Source organism: Littorina saxatilis, linkage group LG17 (assembly GCF_037325665.1).
Source record: "Littorina saxatilis isolate snail1 linkage group LG17, US_GU_Lsax_2.0, whole genome shotgun sequence".
NCBI lineage: Eukaryota > Metazoa > Mollusca > Gastropoda > Littorinimorpha > Littorinidae > Littorina > Littorina saxatilis.
In genome coordinates, this window is record NC_090261.1 from 67046737 (window position 1) to 67065167 (window position 18431).

General features: G+C 39.6%; 2 protein-coding genes across 2 annotated transcripts in view; one reads left to right on the forward strand and one right to left on the reverse strand.

Annotated features, from left to right (window-relative positions):
- Window positions 1-18431, forward strand: part of LOC138952270 (tryptophan--tRNA ligase, cytoplasmic-like) — a 306357-nt gene that overhangs the window by 169711 nt on the left and 118215 nt on the right. The window lies entirely within an intron of this gene.
- LOC138952269 (anti-sigma-I factor RsgI6-like) overlaps window positions 4111-18431 on the reverse strand; it is a 31781-nt gene continuing 17460 nt past the window's right edge. Inside the window, exons 3-11 of the mRNA XM_070323899.1 lie at window positions 17711-17867; window positions 17218-17263; window positions 13020-13181; window positions 11594-11649; window positions 11005-11142; window positions 10424-10595; window positions 8792-8902; window positions 7973-8191; window positions 4111-4530 (exon numbers count right to left, since the gene is read on the reverse strand). Coding sequence (XP_070180000.1) covers window positions 4309-4530; window positions 7973-8191; window positions 8792-8902; window positions 10424-10595; window positions 11005-11142; window positions 11594-11649; window positions 13020-13181; window positions 17218-17263; window positions 17711-17867 — 1283 coding nt within the window. The 3' untranslated portion in view covers window positions 4111-4308. The remainder of the gene's footprint in view (window positions 4531-7972; window positions 8192-8791; window positions 8903-10423; window positions 10596-11004; window positions 11143-11593; window positions 11650-13019; window positions 13182-17217; window positions 17264-17710; window positions 17868-18431) is intronic.

Here is an 18431-nt window from a genome sequence, read left to right on the forward strand (position 1 = left end):
GCTTCAGACTGATCACAAACCCCTCACCTACCTGAACTCTGCGAAGTTTGTGAATAATCGTATCATGAGGTGGGTGATGTACTTGCAGAACTTTGATATGCGAGTGGAATCGATCAAGGGTTCAGACAATGTTGGAGCAGATTTTCTCAGCCGAGTATGTGAGTAAAACTGTGTTCATTCTCCAACAGACTAATGTACATACCTGGATTTCAATCTGTTATGTATACATAATATGTGTACAGGTAGCATTTCAATGATTGAAAGAAATTAGGTAAATTTCTTCTGGTGTTGGGGGTAATGTTAGGAAACGCTACCGTTGCTGAGCTTTGGTTCAGTTTTGTGTGTTGCATGTGGTTGACTTATTTGTACTTTGTGGGAGGGTGCCGATATTGTATTTTGTAGACACGGTATTTGTGCTTGGACGAGAATGCGGGTGAACTTTCTAGTCCTGTCAAAACAAGTTGTTTACCATGCTGTTTTAGTCGTGAGTTCGTGGCGTTCGTTCGGATTAAGTGTGTCGGCGCTTTTGATGTACGTCAGAGAGAATGTCGCTAGTTTAGTCCATGCACGGCTCGTATAATGTAGTTGTATCGTGTTCGGTCTGGAATATTCTCGAGATTGAGTATTTACTATATATGCCAGCGCGATTTGAATGTTAAAAAAAGCTTCTATTTGAGTTCTGCTACGTTGTGCAGTTGTATGTATTGAATGCTGAATAAATCCTCGAACTCAATTTGACGAGTTGTTTTCTGCTGCTGCGAAGACGGGCGACGTAGAATAAAAGAACACAACTATACGACATTTGAGAACTTGTGGCAATCTCAAGTGTCGTGTAACAAATAGTTTCCATGTTTTTCTTTGCTATTAATGTTCCAACCGTAAAATATTTACCTTGAAAGTATCACGCTGGATGTAACAATATGTACAAGAGCTGTGCGCCCAGTTTTGTTTCATTTGTTTTATTGTTCAATAATTTAACTGCAAACTTTTGATGGGTCACGTGTTTGGGTAGTCTTCAAAGCTACTACATTTGAAATAGACTCACGCTGGAGTCTTCGAGCTTCATTATTTTGACAATGTAAATCCTGTTCACGAGTTCCTCCACCAGTCTGTTATGGGTGATTCATTCACCCCTTCCCCGCTACCCTCCCTCTAGAATCATGTATAATTCCCCGCTACCCTCCCTCTAGAATCATGTATAATTCCCCGCTACCCTCCCTCTAGAATCATGTATAATTCCCCGCTACCCTCCCTCTAGAATCATGTATAATTCCCCGCTACCCTCCCTCTAGAATCATGTATAATTCCCCGCTACCCTCCCTCTAGAATCATGTATAATTCCCCGCTACCCACCCTCTAGAATCATGTATAATTCCCCGCTACCCTCCCTCTAGAATCATGTATAATTCACCGCTACCCTCCCTCTAGAATCATGTATAATTCACCGCTACCCTCCCTCTAGAATCATGTATAATTCCCCGCTACCCTCCCTCTAGAATCATGTATAATTCACCGCTACCCTCCCTCTAGAATCATGTATAATTCACCGCTACCCTCCCTCTAGAATCATGTATAATTCCCCGCTACCCTCCCTCTAGAATCATGTATAATTCCCCGCTACCCTCCCTCTAGAATCATGTATAATTCCCCGCTACCCTCCCTCTAAAATCATGTATAATTCCCCTCTACCCTCCCTCTAGAATCATGTATAATTCCCCGCTACCCTCCCTCTAGAATCATGTATAATTCCCCGCTACCCTCCCTCTAGAATCATGTATAATTCCCCGCTACCCTCCCTCTAGAATCATGTATAATTCACCGCTACCCTCCCTCTAGAATCATGTATAATTCCCCGCTACCCTCCCTCTAGAATCATGTATAATTCCCCGCTACCCTCCCTCTAGAATCATGTATAATTCACCGCTACCCTCCCTCTAGAATCATGTATAATTCCCCGCTACCCTCCCTCTAGAATCATGTATAATTCCCCGCTATCCTCCCTCTAGAATCATGTATAATTCCCCGCTATCCTCCCTCTAGAATCATGTATAATTCCCATTGTCGAGATTAAAGACGTAGACATATTCTTTAACACTTTTCCATGAACATCACTTTTAAAAGTTTACAAATAATGTACCCTCGTACTTACCATTGCTGAATTAGAGAGAGTTGCTTTTCCCTTTTGTAAAGCGGCAAAATGGCAGCAGCGGTAACTGGCGGTATGATCCTTCTCACTTCGTCCTCCTATGTCCACTTAGCTCAAATCGTGGTGAAACTTTCAGCAATTCACGTCAAACCTGTCCTTTCTCGTACTTTGAGACATTCGTCTTTTGAGATTTATTTCTAACATGCTCGTCGCATATTTCATGCATATCATAAGAGTTCAAATCGTCGTGAAACTTTCAGCAATTCACGTCAAATCTGGCCTTTCTCGTACTTTGAGACATTCATCTTTTGATATTTATTTCTAACATGCTCGTCGCATATTTCATGCATAACATAAGAAAATGCATAAAAAAACCACCAATTCGTGATAATTCTTTTGGCATAACAAATACTAAATGAAAATGAATTCAATAATGTTGAAAGAAAATCAATAGAAGAACTACTCTTGCGCAACACTTCGCGATGGTCCTGAAACACACTTGCACAGGAAACTCTACATTCGCGAGAACCAGGTCCTGTTCACTCTTCTGTGTGAGTATCCATGTCAGGTGAAATCATTGGAATGATCGACTGTCTGACCCTTACTCCTAGCTAGACAGAGGTCAAAGTGGTCGTCTTGGAATCTCAAAATCACAGGTGCCAGAACAAACATCGAACTGGGTGTGCAGTAGAATTGGGTTTGTGTGGTTTCAGGCAAACATCGGAATGCAACAAGAGTTATAATCATAACAATTTGAAATATCCTGGGTACTTTCAACACATGCGATGATTACTTTCTTTTCTTAAAATGAGTCTTTCCAAGTTTGTTTGTTTTTTTTAAATGTTCCATGTTTGTTTTGATTTTGTTTTTAATCATGTTATATCTCAAAAGGGAAGGTTATCTTTTAGAGGATACGTCAATTATCCACAAGTCAGCGATCTTAATATCCAGGTTTTCAGTTTCTTAGGCTAACCAAATTAAAACGTTTCTCCACCAGAAACAACACACGAGGGTTTCAACCACTGATGAAGTCAAGTTGTGTGTGTGTGTGTGTGTGTGTGTGTGTGTGTGTGTGTGTGTGTGTGTGTGTGTGTGTGTCCACTGTGTGTGTGTGTGTGTGTGTGTGTGTGTGTGTGTGTGTGTGTGTGTGAACTAAACGAATGTATTACTCTTTTTAACCACACACAGTGATTTTCGTTCGACCTCAAGCACCTGTGTCCAAGACATATAAGGGTCACTTCCCCCCAGACTAAGCTGAGTTGTCAAAGACAACCGAAAGCTGTCGCTCCCTGTACTATTAGGCGACTGAATTGTTAGCTTGATTGACAGAGAAGAAAGGGAGATAAACTCGTGGTGTGTAAGAGTAGTAAGACATTGTTTGCGCTGAGATCATGGCGGTCAGGCCTCATAACACTGTTGGTGTCTTTTAACGAATGAATGCGGCCTGGTAGAGAGTTTATCTACCAGCTCTGATTACATCGCTAAGACATGGCTGTGAAGTGACCGCAGGTGGTCCGCGTTTCATTTGGACTGTCAGGTGGTGGACAGAATATCTATTCACTCCATACTTGACTTTGTGTACGTCTGTGTTAATAAGCAGCTATAGCTTCTTTTACAAATAAATCTGACAATGATTCGGGCTGAAAATTGATGGTTTTTTGTAATCTTCTTGTTTGTAATGGAATGCCTTCGACAAGATCGTAAGGAAATGATGTTTTCTTCGCAAGTTCAACATTTGTTGAAGACAAAAAGGAAGAAGTAGAGAGTGTTTTGGTCAGAATGGTACAGAGAGAGAGAGAGAGAGAGAGAGAGAGAGAGAGAGAGAGAGAGAGAGAGAGAGAGAGAGAGAGAGAGAGAGAGAGAGAGAGAGAGAGAGAGAGAGAGAGAGAGAGAGAGAGAGAGAGAGAGATTATCAACCAGAACAACAAAGGAATAGAGACGACAAAAGAAAGGTGAAAACATGCTTACTTCCTAAATTCTTTATTTTTATCCAAAGCTCATTGCCAACACAGTCAAGGAAACATAATTATGTAGATCTGTCCAGATGATATAATCTCTTCAAGAAAAAGTCAAGAGGCAAAACAAACCGACACAACACACAACCTTGTCGATATGACAATAACACAAAACATAAAGCGATAGCTAAATTTCTTTCATTTCGATTACTTTTGAACATGGACACTGACAGAGTGAGGTCCCTTTCCCAAAGTAAACGTCTGTCTTAAACTACTCAGTTCTGTCCCTTGGTAGATCACGTGCACCTCGTAGTCGCCATGAAAACCACGCACAGAGACCTGGTTTCCGGAGTGCGGCAGTGTGTGAGTCTCGTCCGTCATCCACTGGTTCTCGTAAAGGTCAAGGACACGATGTCCTGCCGCCGTCATCTGAGAGAAGAATCACAACAGATCGAGTTATCTCACGTTACAACCTTTCACCAGTAATGCACATTGCGCTGAGAACTGTTTATGAAGCAAGAACACAATGACGATCAAGACCTAAATGTCATGCAAAATAGCATGTAAGCATAGGGAGAAGTAGAAGAACAAAAAGAAGATGAAGATTGACGAGAGAGAGAGAGAGAGAGAGAGAGAGAGAGAGAGAGAGAGAGAGAGAGAGAGAGAGAGAGAGAGACAATGACAATGACAATGACAATGACAATTCTTTATTTTACGAGGGTAACAGAATAAGCATTGGTATACTTTTTTGCATCTGGCCCTCGCCCTAAAGAGGGACTAAATCTACTATAAAAACTACTACTACTACTACTACAATACTTACATAATTAGTAAAACAGGATAAGTTTATGTACATACGTGCATTATATGAAACATTGTAGTTTATACATGTTCATGACAAGGTGCAAAGCAAAAATTTGCAAGTCAATTAGAGTAAGAATACTATGCAATAGTACATCAACTCTGCAAGACAATGGATATTATGCAGAACATCATAATTTCATAAACAAAACAATAAATCAAAAGTGAGTGACTGTGTCTCAAAGGACATAACAATCAAGAATATACTATTTTCATTAAATGGGATATATATTTGTTTTTGAAAGAATCTGTGCTGGTAGCTTCCCGTAAGGCATTTGGAAGAGCGTTCCAGAGACGGCCACCTGAATAAACTAGACTAGACTTAAATAAGTCTATCCTAGGAAGAGGAGTGTTAAATTTCATAAGGTGGTGTGAATTCTTCAAAGAGAACTTTGAACAAATGGTTTGGGGTAAAGTTTCGGATATAATTTTATGCATAAAGATTCCTTTGTTAAAAAGCAGTCTTGACTTTAGAGGTAAGATCCCTAAATGTATGTAGTCTAACTCTGTGAGGGTAGTGTGCTTTAGTAATACTACTTTTAGCGCTCTTTTATGTAATCTGCTAAGTGGTTTTAAGGAATTTTCACTTGCTGAGTCCCATAGAGTGGATGCGTAATCAATAACAGATTGAATATGAGCAATGAAGAATAATTTTCTGGTGTGGCAGTTCAGGAAGTGTTTAATTCTAGATAAGAGGTACACTTTCTTTGACACCACTTTACTAAGTTGCTCAATGTGGGTTGACCAAGACAAGTTGTTATCGATATTAACACCCAGCAGTTTGTGATGGTCGACTTTTTCCACTATTTCACCATCTATCATTAAAGCAGGACCAGCTGAATAAATATTCTGGCGTTTTTGTCTTGTTGTTATGACCATATATTTGGTTTTCTTTGGGTTAAGAGACATATGGTTTAGTTCAGTCCACGCTGTCAACTGGTTTAAACTTCTTTGAAGTGATTCTGATAAGCGAGTTAAATTTGTGTTGCTGGAGTGAATTGTGGTGTCATCTGCAAAAAGTTCACATACATTTTAAATATATAGGGGGAGGTCATTAATGTATATAGAGAAGAGGAGGGGTCCTAAAACCGATCCTTGTGGTACACCGTATTTTACTTCTTGCATGCTCGACGCCGAGGCGTTTGTTAGTACAGTTTGTTGTCTGCCGGTGAGAAATGAACTAATAAGTTTGACAGTTTCGATTCCGACGCCATACAATGCGAATTTTCTCAGTAATAACGTGTGATCAATAACGTCAAAGGCTTTAGCAAAATCAACAAAAATGGCACCACAGAATTCATTGTCGTTGATTTTCTCCAGCCATTGATCAACAAGAGAAACTAAGGCAGTATGGCAGGAATGGTTAGCTCTAAAACCCGATTGTTTAGGGTGAAGTAAATTGTTTTGGTTAAGATGCGTTAGAATATGTTTGTTAATGTGTTTTTCAAGTGGTTTTGATAAAACAGACAATATTGAAATTGGCCTATAGTTTGATGGGTCTTTTTTGTCACCTGATTTAAACAGAGGAATGACTTTAGCCTGTTTCAGGGAGACTGGGAAATAATTTTTTCCTAAACAAAGATTATAAAGGTAAGTGAGTGTTTCAGAAATTACAGGGGCTGACAATTTAAGAATCCTACCATCGAGGCCGTCGATTCCCCGGGAGCCTGTTTGCTTAAGGTGTGTAAGTGCGTAAAAAACTTCAGGTACTGTAAGTAGAGGAATATTCGCTTGACTTGAAACTTGTTTCGACTCACAATATTCTTCTAACACTTTCAAATTGTTCAACTTGGATTTGTCATTTGTAATAACTTTTTCAGCTATGTTAGAAAAATGCGTGTTTAAATCATCAGGGGATATGTCCTTAACACAACTTGAATGACTGGCAATCGTTTTATTTGTAAGTTCATTTATTGCTTTCCATATATTCTTTGAATTTTGCTTTGATGACGCTAGGTCATGAAAGTACTTGATCTTTTTTGTTCGTTTAAGTGAGTTTACTTTATTTCTCTGTTCTCTATACTCCGCTTCCTTGCCAACTGATTTTAAGAAATCACGATGGCCAATAGCATCTTGTAATTCAGTATCAAACCATTTAGGTTTTACTATTTGCTTGACTCTTTTAATTCTCCACGGGGCATGTTTATCGTATATTTCTGTGAAGACATTTATCCAGTGTGTTATTGCATCATCAGGATCCGTATAATTATAAACATCAGAGAGAGAAGAATTACTTAAGTCTACAAGAAAGGCGTTCTCGTTAAATTTAGTAAAGGAGCGGTACTTTACTGTCTTGTGACCAACTTTGGGGATTTTTACACCCTTTCTTGACCACGTGAGACAAACAGGAAAATGATCACTACAGCCGCTAGTTGGAACACAAACTTCTGCAACGTTACGGGTGTTAGAAACATAGACATGATCTATCAAAGTGCTTGTAGATGCAGTAACCCTAGTAGGGGTGTTCACGACTTGTTTGAGATCATAAAGGTTGAACATATCTAACCATGGTTTATTTTGTTTTAATAAATCAATATTAAAATCTCCTAAGAGAATAGTTTCTTTTGATTCTAACAAAGCAGCATCTAACATATGTGAACATTTGTCCGTCCAGTTTACACGTTCTGCTGGATTTCTATAGCAGAAACCAATAAGCATTGGAGGTGCCTTTTTTAATTTGACCTCGATCCAGACTGATTCCACAAACTGTTCTAAATGTGTCAAACTGTTCTAAATGTGTTAAACAGAGAGAGAGAGAGAGAGAGAGAGAGAGAGAGAGAGAGAGAGAGAGAGAGAGAGAGAGAGAGAGAGAGAGAGAGAGAGAGAGAGAGAGAGAGAGAGAGAGAGAGAGACCAATCAGCAACAATGTCAAAACCCAACGTGCCTCGTGAAGCCACGTTTTCTCTCAGTGAAACAAAGATGCAAACTTTATTTCAAGACCTGTTCTGAAAAAGTCTCCTGTTACATTGGAAAATAATAGCATTACCGCTTTGCTATCCCGCTCATGTACCTGCAAATTATCTCCCTTGACAAGGGCAGCCTTCTCTCCCCTCCAGTGAGACTGGTCCCAGAATCCCCACATCAAGATGCCCTCCACAGCGGGGTGCCCGTAAAGAGCTCTCAGCGCATGCTCGTAGAAGTCCGCCCTCCTGTTCTCGTCCGCTGACATGACGTCCAGTTCTGTCACCCAGATGGGCAGTCCGGCTCCAGCTAGTGTGTCCAGACGTCGCTGGAATAAGATGAGATAACGATTTTGTTGACATCGCCTTGAAGGTCAGATAATAGTTAAGTGCGAGTCCATGTGTGCGTAACCGTTCACGTCAAAGACTATTGTAAACAAAAATAAACATAGATGAAGTAAGAAATTGGATGCGAGATTCGACCATATAATCCGTCAACGCAAACGTTTTATAATAGAATCAAAACCAGGAAGTGATACTTGTCGACATTTACATGTTTTTGTGAAATGGCATCGTAAGGTCTCTTTACCTAGGGGCGGTTACATTCGGTTCGGCTTTATATGCGTGCTTCTAAACTGCACCATTAATCAATCATTTACAGTATAGTTCTGAAAGTCAGTGCACTCACAGAGAAGCCAGAACAGATAAGTCTAGAATCAAAAAAAACCCACACACATCAATATAAATGTGAGACCACCTCAATAGCGCTTCATTCATAGGCCTCTGTTTGGCTTCACGAACAGTTTTTTTTAGGAACTTGGTGACATTCAAAAACAAATCTTATTTCCACAAAGAAGCAAGCTCAAACCCGAAAATGTGTCTAAACCCGTAGACTTTGTTGTTTTTACTCATTCTAAGAGATATGTTACCTTTATGGCCGAAATGTCTGGCTCGACCTCGTCCCCAAAGTGACACTGGACGCCGATAGCGGACAGACCCACACCTGCCTTCTTCACCTGCTGGGCCTGCTCCAGGTAGTCCTGCAATTACATGGTGACGTGTCAGGCTAACTTTTATCTTTTAAAGGAGAAAAATAAAAAGAACTTATATTTAGTATTTGCATGAAAATATGAGACCGGTTTTACATTGTGATGGCGTTTGCTGTATAGATAAGAGCACTGACTCCAAGCGTCTCAGCCTTATGTTAGTATACGCTCGTGCAATGTCCAAAGCAAACTTCTTGCGCAAAGGAAGCGTCAACATGAAAAAAGAAAGAGTGAGAAAAAGTCTACGAGTCAATAAAATAAGGCTTTGATCAAGCAAGTGCAAAGCACTTTAAGTTCATCTGAGAACTAAACGGAAGTAAACCTCATTCGCACAATTATGAACATCAGCAAGAATAATTAGATCTGTTCTCGCCATGCAACAGAAACAGAAGTTCTGGTAAATTACGATTTTAACCTAAAATTAATGTACCGCTGATTTAAAACAATTTTAAACTAAAATAAATGTACCACTGATTAAAACAATTTTAAACTAAAATAATGTGCTACTGATTAAAATCGTTCGTACGATTTTAAACTAAAACTAATGTACCACTGATTAAAACGATGTAAAAAAACCCACAAGAAACAAGTCGCGTAAGGCGAAATTACTACATTTAGTCAAGCTGTGGAACTCACAGAATGAAACTGAACGTAGTCCGCCGCTTGTGCAAAAGGCAGTGAAAGTGACGAGCCTGTTTGGCGCGGTAGCGATTGCGCTGTGCTTCATAGCACGCTTTACTGTACCTCTCTTCGTTTTAACTTTCTGAGCGTGTTTTTAATCCAAACATATCATATCTATATGTTTATGGAATCAGGAACCGACAAGGAATAAGATGAAATAGTTTTTAAAACGATTTCGGAAATTTAATTTTGATCATAATTTTTATATTTTTAAATTTCAGAGCTTGTTTTTAATCCAAATATAACATATGCATATGTTTTTGGAATCAGAAAATGACGAAGAATAAGATGAAATTGTTTTTGGATCGTTTAATAAAAAAAAATTTTAATTACAAGTTTCCGATTTTTAATGACCAAACTCACTCATTAGTTTTTAAGCCACCAAGCTGAAATGCAATACCAAACCCCGGCCTTCGTCGAAGATTGCTTTGCCAAAATTTCAATCAATTTAATTGAAAAATGAGGGTGTGACAGTGCCGCCTCAACTTTTACAAAAAGCCGGATATGACGTCATCAAAGGTATTTATCGAAAAAAAGAAAAAAACGTCCGGGGATATCATACCCAGGAACTTTCATGTCAAATTTCATACAGATCGGCCCAGTAGTTTAGTCTGAATCGCTCTACACACACACACACAGACAGACAGACACACACACACACACACACACACACACACACACACACACACACACACACACACACATACACCACGACCCTCGTCTCGATTCCCCCCTCTATGTTAAAACATTTAGTCAAAACTTGACTAAATGTAAAAATAAATGTACCACTACGATTTTAAACTATAATAACTGTACCACTAATTAAAATCGTACGTTTGTGGAGGCCCCCGAAGCCACGACGTTGAAATCGTTGAGGAATAGCTTGACGTTGGGATCAGCTTGATGCGCAATGCGGAACAACTCCAGGTCATAGTCAGGGTCGTGCAGTCGGTCCTGGAACCACGTGCCGTGCAGGTTCTCGTTGTTCACGTCCCAGTGCTCCAGGCTGTCCGTTTGAAGACAAGATACACATGGGAAATAAATGGATAACGCCCACCCCTAGATGTGATATTTTGGCAACTACACCAGAACAATACAGAGGAACAAGTCAGAGGCGTTGAAAGTCTTCTGCATTAGGCGTATGAATTATGAGCATTTATTTTGTTAGTGGGTCAATACAGAGACTCACCGATAACAGGATTTATTCTATGGACAAGCGTTGATTTGAAGCCGTGATTTTTTAAAATTTTAAACCACATTACCCAAACTTATGTCACACTAACTCATATCGAAGACTTTGGAAATGCGTGGGCAAGGTTGGAAATTGAACCTGTCGTTTCTGCGTGCCGTTAGCTCAATCAAGGGAGTGTACAATACTCCAAAGAACGATATGATAAAACAAATTTGAAACTCACAGGCCGCGTGTTTTACTCATGGTTTGCTGTATGTGGTGCTTGACCACTGTCCGTAGCTCGTTGCCGGACAACGCCTTGACCCAGTTCTGGACAAAGTGAGGCAGTGACCACACCAGGTTGTGACCTCTCACCTTGATGCTGGGAACAAATACATGTTTGTCACATTACTCGAACGGTGTTGCATTGAAAAAAAGTGTAATGATTATTATTGCCTTGAGACATGCACAGCAAAGGCGTACTTTCCTTCCGGTATAAACACGTGTGATCATCACAGATCAGTTCAGACTTCTATTCGAGATAAGAGATCCTTTTCAAGTGAACAAACCAAATTCAACAACCTGGTTGCTTTTCCGCAGATCTCAATTTTTTGTGTGGAAATTTTTATTGGATAGCCGTTTCCCCCCGCCATTTTGGCAGTTTTTTTTTTCGTCATCTTTTTTCATTTTTTTCTCTCATTATTTTTCTTCATTTTTTCTCTCTATTTATCACATGTTGGGAATCATATTAGATCGATATAACTGTTTTTGTTTGTTTCTTTAAACAACTGTTACTAGAAACAGGGAATGTAGAGTATTCATCCGTCACTCACCCGTGGCTGCGCAGTCTGTGGATCATATCGAGAGCCGGCTGGTAGTTTTGCTGCCCCTGAAATTCAGTCATCAAAAGTTCCTTGTACCATGACCTTATTCAAAAATCGTTTCTTTCATGGATAATTTCATGACATGAACTGAGTTGATTGAAATAAACCCCAAAATGGTATGTGCGTATCTGAATTACATTAACCCTGCACATATTTAAAGGCACAGAAAGCCTCCCGTAAACCATCACAGATACTGTCAGGCTTTTACACACAGTACAAACACCCTTCCATTTGAACGCTCACCAAACGGGAACATCCTAGGTGCCCTACGTAAAGAGCGAGCAATTTTCAAAGAATTAATTTTGCGGATTGTCTCCTCACACAATTGGACCGTGGTGCGTTTTGGCACTAGACCTAACTGTTAAAATCTAAATAATACATTGACAGCTTGTTACACAAACATTCTTAAATAATAAAAGAATTCTTTTTTCATCAAGACAAGATCAGTACAATTCGAAGTTTTGAAAGTTGGAAAAAAGAAAAGCCCGGAAGCAGGGTCACGCAAGGTCGTGGTTCTCGTAGCAGACGACGGTTTATACCAATCGCCAGTTCCTCTGAACAGTCAAAAGCCATCGCTAGAGTTCTTGTGAACCACAGCCGTTTGTTTCGTGCATAGTCTGAGGTACGTAGTAACGTGCTATTGCAGATAAGCTCACAGCGAGTCGCATTCAAATTACTAACTGACGACTACATTGTGAAAAAGGGAAACTTGATCACACGGGTTCACGATGGCTCAGGGGTAAGATAAACCACGCAAAAATACATTCTTTGAAAATTGCTTGCTCTTTACGGAGGGCACCTAGGATGTTCCCGTTTGGTGAGCGTTCAAATGGAAGGGTGTTTGTACTGTGTGTAAAAGCCTGACAGTTTCTGTGATGGTTTACGGGAGGCTTACTGTGCCTTTAAGCTATCAAGGGTTGGGAAAGGAACATTTTTGACAGGTGGTTAGATTGCGTAGATTTGTTGTCTTCGCCTGTGTTAAAACTGAGTCCATTGCTTGACTGGAGAAGAACAAGTATGTTTCAAATAGTCCCAGTTGACCGGGGAGAACAGTTGGTAGAGCACTATAGGCTTGTGATCCTAGGGTCACGGGTTCGAATCCAAGACAGACACGGGTCAACTTTATGTACAGACTATGAGACGGTATCAATGTCCCACCCCTGTGTCACCACAATGGCACGTCAAAGACCTTGTCTGTCATTCTGCCATAAGTGCAGGTGGCTGATTACACCTAAACGCGCACACGCCTGGGTAGCGCGACTCTTGCTGCTGCTCGCTTTTCACTGGGGGAAGCGAACCCGAATCTCCCAGCAATGGGATAATAAAGTAAGCGTGTATTGCCAACGATAAAGTAAAGTGAGTAATTTACCCTTACCCTTTGTGGCTCGACGAATGGCCATTTGAGCGAGCCTTCCGGCACGGCCCAGTTGTAGTGTTTGTGGATAAAGTCCCTGTACTTGCCCCCTGCAAGGTTGGCGTTGTACCGGCCTGCGTTCACCGCTGTGCCGAACGGAAACGACTTCTTCTTTTGCAGGACCTGTTCACGGCAAACATGTGTTTTGTTGTTCACAGTAAAGTGTAGGCCAGCATCGAAGCTCCTCAATAAAACACGAGGAAATCGTGTGTATGATGTAACGTGTCGATGCAGTTCAATACAAATACGATACAACACAATACAATACTGTAAGAAATGTTAAGTCCTTTGTACTGGAAACTTGCATTCTCCCAGTAAGGTAATACATTGTACTACGTTGCAAGCCCCTGGAGCAAATTTTTGATTAGTGCTTTTGTGAACAAGAAACAATTGACAAGTGGCTCTATCCCATCTCCCCCCTTTCCCCGTCGCGATATAACCTTCGTGGTTGAAAACGACGTTAAACACCAAATAAAGAAAGAAAGAACAATACAATACAATACAATACAATAGGCCTACAATACAATACAATACAATACAATACAATACTTGTAGATACTATACATGTGAATGCAATGCAATGCAAGGCAAGGCAATGCAATGCAATGCAATACAATACAATACAATACAATACAAAACAGAACAATACTTGTAGATAATATACATGTGAGTGCAATACAATGCAATGCAATACAATGCAATGCAATGCAAAACAATACAATACAATACAATACAATACAATACAATTAATACAATACAATACAATACAATACAATACAATACAATACAATACAATATCATCTCAAAGAAAAATTGGGCTCTGATGGTTGTCGTTTAACAGACGTTTATGTATCGTTTTACTCTAATGAAGAATTACTAGAACAATTGATAAAAGCGCCACTTTACCAAAAATGCGAAATTTTATAAACAGGTTCTTGTTGCTCAAGTAACTGCTATATGGGTGTTTTTCAAAAATGTACGAAAAACGTGTCTTTGATTTTTAAATTAATTCAGAAAGAAACATGTCCTATCTATCTTAGTATAATACATATTTTTTTGTACAAAAATGAATAGACAACAACATGAACATTCATTAAAGTACATTCCTGACACTTGAAAGTTAGTTTTGCATGGTTTAAACATGTAGGGGTATCTAAAAATGCCTGTCTTTTTGAAGGCACTCAAAACTTCCACCACCTCTACAAAGAAGAAAAAAAATTGTAGACCATTAAAAAAATATCCAAAAAATCGCTTTCGGGAGCACCTTTAGATTATTGCAACAGATTTTGATTGTAAGGTTGACCCAGACTCTGAATGTGGACTTAAACTCTCAAAAATGAGTGTCTTTCACTTTTTTGTCAGTGGTGTTACCAGAACAGTTAAACAGACCTAAACAATGAGTACTCCAGTTTTTTTAAACCATTTTGGGCCTGTAGTTATCCCCCATCCTTCAGCAGCTTCCTGCAGCGGGAACATCTACGCGAGTTTGATCGCTTGTGTATGGTGGACCCGACAAGTGTAGAAAGGTAAGATGTGTTTTTTTAACGAATCAGTTGTGTTACTGTGTGTCTCTAGCGATCTGAAGGAATTTACATTCTTCTGTTACTTTTTTATTGTTTCATGTAAGGATCAAAACTACTGGGACACGTGTTTGTTCAGAACGCATGGCCTGGGGAGTGATCATTATTTTCTCAAATGAATTCTATCAGTCGTGTTACTTTCAGTCGTGTTACCTTGTGCCTGGTAACACTACTGACGAAGAGGTAACATGACTGATCTTAGATTCTTTCCTGGTTTTATTTTCATTCTTCTGCCTTCCACATACTTCTTTTGCGTGTATAATTGTTGATTATACGTGTGTCCCTGTGGGGAGGCAGAGAGAGAGTGAAAGAGGAGGGGGTTGGGGTTGGTGTGTAGGGGTGTGCCAGAGAGAGAATGCAAGACTTTTTACGGGATCATTTCTTATGAAAAGACAACTCTGTTATGATTATCAAATATTACTGTTTTTCAGGTAATCGTATGTCATGGCTCTTTCTGCTGCGGAAATACCCAATGCACAAACGTATCCTGTTGTTGTGAGAGCAGATGGTGATTGTCTACCAGCATGTGGCAGTGTCTACGCTTTTGGCCATGATCATGCAGCGACCAGCAGAACTTAGAGCCCGCATTGTCCATGAACTCGCGTGTCATTCTGAATACTATTATACATTTTATGTGGGCGCCCAGTCATATGGGCATACAAGGCAACGAAGCTGCTGACAAGGCAGCAAAGGATGCTCCGGAGATGGCGGTTCCACCTCTTCCTGAGCAATTTGTTTTTTTCACCGACCTTTGTCGGAAGACCCTTTTTTACAGTTTAAAACTCTGGCGTGACGTTCCTTATTTTGTTTAGTAACATTGGTTTATTTCAAATATTTGTAATGTTAAACTTGTGAGGTCCTGATTTGGCCGATATGGTCCGCTGGACCCAAAAAGCAACAACTAACTAACTAACTAACTAACTATTCTGAATACTACTTGAAAGAAGAAAACCTGAGGAAATGCTTCGAGACCAGCAAATAACGCAGAGGACACATCATCAAGAGCTTTGCAATGTATTAGGACGAATACCTTCCTGGAATGTCCCTGGAGGAGAACACCGTAAAACGAATATATAGGAAGCGGAAGGGATGAAGATAATAAAGCAAAAAACATTCATGGGTATATATGGACGTCTGCACGTGTTGACATGAACATGACGCACTGGATCCCAAACCACTTCACACCGGGTCTACCATATTCACCAACTGCTGACTGCACTCCTAATCAAGTTCCTGAGTAGTTGAATGTGCTAGAGTCCAGCTAGGTCACTATACTGTTCGTGCCAGAACGTTGGGGATTCCACTGCTGGTCTGTTTCAGAACGTTTTATTGTTTGTCGAAACATCTAAAGGCAATTTGGTGTCAGTGGTGTTACCATGCCTGTAATGTTACTGTTTAAAAAACTGTGCAGCTTTGGTTGTTTTAAAGATAATCCTGTTTATGCTTTGTCTTCACCGTTTGAGGAAAAGAATTGTATTTCTGTCAAACAGTAAGTAAACACTGCTGATCGTTTTTGTACGTGTAACTTCTGTCGAACCCAGCCAAGGCAATTTGGTCTCAGTGCTGTTACCATCTGTCAGTAATTTTGCTGTTAGAATCAATAATGTTACAGTGCAAAATGTTTGCAGTACATTTCTGTAGTAATGCTGAAAATAAATAAGATTTTGTTCTTTCTTTGAATCATATAAAATTGCGATTTTGCTAGGCCTGTGCAAATTCACGGTGCTATCATTACAGTTTATTTTGTGACAAGTTTGCATTTTTTTGGTCAAATTGTGGAGTTAGGCTTAAAAGGTGGAAATAAAGTAAAAATGTCTTACTATAAGCAAATTTGTTTGTTCCATTTAATTAACTTTACGTTTAAAGTTAAAATCAGTTCATAAATCAAAGTTAGCTAAGGGTGGTCAGTTGTGTTATGAGACGTCAGTCATGTTACTCAGTCGTGTTACTCACATGTCATTGGTGTTACTGAGGCTTCTGAATGCAGAATTTCCAGGAAGATATAATTCTTTTCAGTCTGTTTATCTTTTGCTCAATGCTCTTATAATACTTGATTCGAGAAAAATACAATTGCAAGAAATGTACAAGTTTCAAGCTGCTGGCGATGTTTGACATTTTTCAAAAATGAGTTTTATTCATTTGAGTGACAATTTCTTTAATTTTTATCGCTTTCTTTCACTTTAAGGTATATATTTTCCTTCAGAAAGTGAAAAGTGTATTGTTTTTGTCATACTGGAGGCAAACTAGTCACCTGTCAACATTTCTTTCAACCTAAAATAAAATTAAAGAAAGAGTAACACGACTGACCACTGCAACAAAATATTTTTTGTTTATTTATTTTTTTGGCAAAACCATTCTTTATTAAGAGTACATATCTTATGTTAACATGGCACTGGGTGTGCTGAATAATGTCAACGCATTTGTTAAGAGTTTGGAATAAATTCACTTTTAACCATTCACTAGTCTCATTTTTCGTTCTTTTTTGAAAAACACCCATATATACAACTTCTTCGTTTGCATGTAATTTTCTTTGAACTGTGGGAGGAATACATGGGATATTACGGACAACATGCACTCACACGTATCTTGACGTCTCCCTCGGTGATGACTGATGCTGTAGAGACACTGAAACAGACAAGAAGGGCATCACCGAGGAAGGCACACAAGACATACGTCATCTGTATTGTTGACCAAACTATGACATTCTTCACAGATCGAGACAGCCGTTGTTGTACGAGACCGTGTTAGATCTGTGTCAAATGTCATATTTTTGTGAACAATACAAAGACGTTTATGTATTGATCCTTTTTTGGTTAGAATTCCTTTTATTCTTTACGATTGAACGCACACGAACGTGCACTCTTTTGTGGTCTCGACCAGGAGCCTCACAATGAGTTTTAGTCGGTCTCTGACGTCACATGCCTGAAAGAAGGGAAATCCAATGTTCACTTCATACATTATTGCTTCTGAGTTTGGAGAACAGGTAAGATGACAAAAGGGACAGCCCTTTGTTATATGATATTTATCTTTATAAAGTAAAAGGCAGCCGTAAAATGACTGAAATTAGCTCACTGCACATGGATGTCGCTTTTTCTCTGCTGATCGATCACGTGGTTGAGATCGGCAATCGTCACGTGACCGCCAGTTTCCTCGGTAACAGAAGCGTCATCCACCAAAAAGTCGATGGGAACGGGAGCGCTTTGGAAGTACAGGCGTGTGTTCTGGATGGCTGGAAAGAAACCATGGGTCATGCCATTAATTCATTCATTCATTCATTAATTAAGTTAACTAATTATGGTAGTATATAGTCGAATCTGTCTACAACGAGAACCGAAGGGATTACCCCAAAGTGGTCTTTATGGACAGGTGGTCGTTCTGGAAAGGTGTATTAAATAGGGAAAACTCGCCGGGGATCCCTTTGGGTGGTCGTAATGGGTAGGTGGTCGTTATCAAAAGGTGATCGCTAGGGCAGGTTCGACTGTACCAAACTTTGCAGACGGACGAAATCGTGGCAGTGTGTTGAAACTGAGGAAAATCGTGGCTAAAAACGAAACAGTCGACGTTGAAATTTAATTAATTCCTTAATTAATTAATTGTTTTTTTCCTCTCCATATTAAAGGGGGCATAACAACGTACGGACTGTTGTGGGAAAAAATAATTTGGAACGTTGTTCTTGGATGTTTCGTTAATTATTTCTACTCATCAAAATCAAAATTGGAAAGAACATTGTTTATACTGAAGTAATTCCTTTCAGAGAAAGGGAGAATGTACGTTCTGGCTCACCGATTCCGAC